At 41.7% G+C, this 5,152-nt stretch overlaps 1 protein-coding gene across 1 annotated transcript; it reads right to left on the bottom strand.

The window, feature by feature from the left end:
• Positions 1 to 469: 469 nt before the first annotated feature.
• On the bottom strand, positions 470 to 1,454 carry LOC135268898 (TP53-regulated inhibitor of apoptosis 1). The gene has a single exon (XM_064362149.1). It carries the CDS (start codon positions 1,452 to 1,454, stop codon positions 1,224 to 1,226), a length of 231 nt encoding a protein of 76 aa, XP_064218219.1. The 3' UTR covers positions 470 to 1,223.
• Between the last annotated feature and the right edge of the window lie 3,698 nt (positions 1,455 to 5,152).

Genomic DNA, 5,152 nt, shown 5'->3' on the forward strand with positions numbered 1-5,152 from the left:
ATCTTCAATTACTTGAGTTGGAATTTGAACTTTGAAAGCTAGAATATATTTGCCTACTTTGAAAAAAAGATAACCTATCAGCTTAAAAGGCTGGTAATCCAACTCTAATTTTGAGGGAAACATTTAATTTCCCTCCTCCCCTAATTGTCATTATTTTGTTAACTTCTCATTAAGTTAGATGAGGAAGGGACCAGTATTTCCCCGTATTCTTCTTCTTCTTCTTTTTTTTTTTACAGTGGAAAAATATATTCAGGATGGTTTCCACAAAATACTTTCTTTTTTTTTTTTTTTTTTTTTTTTTTTTTTTTTTTTTTTTTTTTTTTGATAGAAAATGTTACAATTTATTCCATCTTCATGATTACAGACATTATAGGGCAGGATGAGTAAACAAGGCAAATAAAGCAAGCATCTTCAGCTTCCCCCCTCATTTAACCAGATGCAGCATTTTGACATTTTTAGGATAGCAGTTAACAATTCACTGACTTGGGTTGATAGCTGGCAACAGCAGATCTTTGCAATTTAGGTTCCTCCTCCACAGCTATTCCAAGTATCTGAATAATATTCCAATTCCTGAACTAAGAATTAAGAGAGCATTGAGAGCTCTGAAATGGTGTTCACTGCAACATTCTTGTAGCTTACACATCTTAATCTGACACCTCTTGTGAAGGCAGGGAACTGTGGTAAAAGTTGTCTAATCCAGGCCACCAGCAATCTTAACCACTGGTTACCATATAAAAATAAGTGTGCTCAAAAGCACTTCCTGAAACTGTTGTGCCCAGATCCCTTTTCAGAGCATTAGTTCCCTGAGAGAAAAAAGAGGCCCTAACCAATTGCTTTCATGAACAGTGACCCCAGTACAGTGTATATAATGTCCTTTGCAGCAGAAATCAAGAGGTCAGGCACCTCTGCTCATTCTAACTAGTTTATCATTATTTGCATACAAGGTATATTTATGTAAAGTTGATTCCAGACCAAGTATTGCAACCATAATTTCAAAAAATTGTTCAATTTTAGCACACTGAGTTCCTGCAAGATGCCCGAGCAGGTGCATCAAAGAGTTCATCATCTTTTACAATTGAGAGGAAAACATCGAAGGAGGAAATAAAACTCCTCTCGCCGCAGTTCCTCATCAAATCTGATGGCTATTTTCACAGATTCAGTTGACAAAAATCCAGAGTTCTCAATTTCTGGACTTGAGGACTCCTTCATGGTGACTATCAAGGTCAAGAAGAATTTTCAGGCTTTTCTTTGCCATGGCCCATGAATTCCAGTCCTTCAATAGGAATCTCTTTCTCTTTTATTGCTTTCTGAACACACTGCTGGTAGCGCTTGAAGAGATCAGTGCATGGGTCCCCGGAGCTGTCCCCCTTGAGAAACTTCTCGGCGAACCAGCGATTGAAGCACTGGTCGTACTCGCGCTTCAAGTCGGTACATGCCTCCCCCACACTGTTCATGGCGATCCACAAAATACTTTCTTAACCGAGTACTATGCTGAATCACCACCCACCTCCAGATGTGAATTTACTTGGGGTACGTGGGGCTCTACCTATCTTCAATGATGATAGAAAAAAATTATTTTAATTGCTATTGTATCATGAAAAGACTTACGGACCAAAATAAATGCTAAAATTCCTGCTTCTGAGTGTTGGCAAAACACAAACTTGTATTTCTAACGATAGTCAATGAAGGAAATGAATATGTCCTTAGTGACGCACCGACAGCATTTTCTAACAAATTCCACTGCAAAACTCAAAGCCAGAAATCTTTTCCAACAGACAGAATAATTTCAATTGCCCTGGGGTTTTTGAATGAACTATATGTTTGATGTAAAACCATTGTTCAGTGATGTGTCCAATTCTTTAAACTATTTTTAAGTTATCATAGCCCTATTAGACAACACTGATGACCACTATTAGCAGAAAATTTAAACTTGACTTTCCTGCTACCTTGGCTTGGTGTATGTCATAATCCATTATCAATTGGTGACTCTCACCACAAACGCTTATTTAGCCAAATGCACAGCTTTTTAGCATTTCCTCAGGAAATAATTAATGCAATAAAACGCTTTATATCTAATTAAAGGCCATGAACTCCTCTTCTTCCATTTTATCATTGGGAATGCATTAAAAGACACAACATGTTCTAGGAAGTCCAAATGGAGATTTAAAAAATCTAGCACGAAGTCTAGCTGGAGCAGGGTGCTTTCACTGTGTCCAGTGCACAGGTCAAACACGTGGCCACAGGTGTCGGGATCGTGCAGGGCAGGGGATATCAAAGCCACAGTGGAAATGACAGAATCAGGGAGAGACTGCCTAGAGGTTGGTGAGGGGGATAAGATATATACTATATACTGGTTGTTTTCTTTGTGTGTTTTTCTTTTATACACACACATGCAGTTTTGAGTGACTAGTGAAAAGGTCATAAGTTGTATGTTTTACATGGAATTTTAAAAACACTGAATTAGTTGCTAACATTTTTATTTATTTGTTTATTTTGAGATGGGGTCCCACTCTGATGCCCAGGCTGGAGTACAGTGATGTGATGTCAGTTCACTGCACCCTCTGCCTCCCAGACTCAAGCAATCCTCTCACCTCAGCCTCCAGAGTATCTGGGACTACAGGTGGGCACCACCACGCCTGGCTAAATTTTTTGTATTTTTGGTAGAGATGGGGTTTCACCATGTTGCCCGGGCTGGTCTTGAACTCCTGAGCTCAGGCAACCTGCCTACCTTAGCCTTCCAGAGTGCTGGGATTATAGGCGTGAGCCATGTCACCTGGTCTAGCTGCTAACATTTAAAAATTGAGAATACTTCCTGTAAATTTTCTTTTTCTGATTTACCTTGATAAATGAAATGACCTGGGGCACTTTCCCACTCGGCAGTCCTTGTCAGGAGCTGCCTGGTGGTGGCACCTGCCTTGGATGGTGCAGGTGCTCCCCTGTGCCCTGGTCCTCACAAGTTCCTATTGTCTACCTCAACCCACTCCATTCACATTATCTCCTCCGCCCCTTTAAACACATGAGTTTGGAACCCGTGGGCTGGAAGTTCTAGTCAGTGAGAAGAAAAAAGTCAAATGCTAATGAGCCATGGAGGGGGTTACAATTAGACCCAGGTTTACAGCCAAATCTCAAAGGCTATTTCCAGTAATCCATAGACCTTGAACGTAACTTCTATATTGCATTTCTTCTAAAATATAACCCTATGTATACAATATAAATACAGATTCACAGTCCCTGATTCACAATTTTGAAATTCACAGGTTCTAAGGCACAAAGCTTTATTTTTACAAACTAACTCAACATTGGCAAGACCTGAGCTGATGTGGGGCTCTTTATAGAGTTTGGTTAGCCCACTTAGTGTGAATATTCACACATTTAGCTGCAGCAATATTAATGCACAGGTTATGGTGTATATAATATACGGTCTATGTACCATAGTACCTTTATAAAATTCTAAATTCTGGCACCAAGGGTTTCAGATAAGGGACTGGGACTCTTAAACAGCAACTTTCACATACTTATAAATGAAGATACCACTTTTGCCATTTAAGGGGGAAGAAAAAATACCCTGTTAGGAAACAAAGGGGAGGTCTAAAACAGTATTTTCAAAAGAACATCTATGAAGACAATAAGCAATATTTGGTGGGCGTGTGATTCAATATTCTCAAACCAGTAGCTGGAGGAACAAAGCATGGATGGTATTTCACAAGGTTTTTTTTTGCCAACAGAAAGCAGAGAACACAAGTTTATTAGGAAGCAAGTCACTTCTCTTTTCCCCATCCCCAAACCTCCTCTTTTTTTTTTTTTTTGAGACAGAGTTTCGCTCTTGTTACCCAGGCTGGAGTGCAATGGCGCGATCTCGGCTCACTGCAACCTCTGCCTCCTGGGTTCAGGCAATTCTCCTGCCTCAGCCTCCTGAGTAGCTGGGATTACAGGCACGCGCCACCATGCCCAGCTAATTTTTTTGTATTAGTAGAGACGCGGTTTCACAATGTTGACCAGGATGGTCTCGATCTCTCGACCTCGTGATCCACCCGCCTCGGCCTCCCAAAGTGCTGAGATTACAGGCTTGAGCCACCGCGCCCAGCCCAAACCTCCTCTTAATATTCCTTACATATGGAGAAACAGACATCTCTACACCACGGGGATCTCACAAGAGGAGGTAAGAAGTTGCAATCATCCTTAAGTCTACTTGCTACAGTCAGACTGGTCATTACAGACCCTGGCTTGTGGCTTACCCAAAACACTAGCCAAGCCCACAAATGGAGGCTTATCCCACTCCGGAGATAACCTGTCTTTTTTTGTGTCAACTAGAAGTCAGGCTCTGCAGGCTTCTAACACCACATTACCCTTGAATGGGCCTTCCAGACTATGACACCCTCAGGCACATTTCTGATTGGACTTTGACCAGTATTCTCAGTTGCCTGATGTTCTATTTTCTCTACTAGGGTATGGACAGAAACATCATCCAGAAAAGGAGGCTGATGTTACCACAGAAAGCCAGGCTCCCCAGTGACCTCCTCTTAGCCAAGGGTAGTTATACGGTTTGCAGGGATGCTAAGCATTTCAGAAAACCATCTCATGGATGTGCCAGCAGCATCCTGTACCTCTCCCCTGAGTGTATGGTACTGAACAGGGCCTGGATACCTGCTTGCTAAGCAGAGAAAAGCATGTATCTGGTTCTATGCCAAGCCAAAGAGAGGACCCACTTGGTACGACAATAGCCTAAGATCTCCAAGAAACTGCGATATTTTAAAAAGCTTTTCTATACAGCCAGAGAATATGCTGGCGGGTTAGCTGTTTTCAACTGCACCTGAAGCTATGGAGCCCCTACAAAGGAATTTGGATGAAGTTTCCTTCCCTTCTTTCCTCTTTAATCTCAAAGGAATTGCCACTAAACCTAGGCCACATTGACAGAGGCAGCACCAACTGAGCCTTTCTCAAAGACAGTGTCGAAAAAAAAAATGCCCTGCTGCATCAATATCCTAGAATACGTTTTATTCCCCAATGCCCATCTGTAAAAGGCAATGCTCACTTTGTGACAAACAAGGGGATAAATGTGCTGGCACCGAAATTCAGACTCCACAGCCAGGCCCTGTGGGGTTGGCCACTTTACTGAGAATATCTACACCCCCGTCCTGTAACAACGGGAAAG

The sequence above is a fragment of the Aotus nancymaae genome, unplaced genomic scaffold (genome assembly GCF_030222135.1).
Source record: "Aotus nancymaae isolate 86718 unplaced genomic scaffold, 86718_ANA_hifiasm-v0.15.2.pri h1tg000046l, whole genome shotgun sequence".
NCBI classification, from domain to species: domain Eukaryota; kingdom Metazoa; phylum Chordata; class Mammalia; order Primates; family Aotidae; genus Aotus; species Aotus nancymaae.

Bases quoted from the DNA above. Each gene is read 5' to 3' on its own strand.
- LOC135268898 (XM_064362149.1), bottom strand. From the start codon at position 1,454: ATGAACAGTGTGGGGGAGGCATGTACCGACTTGAAGCGCGAGTACGAC.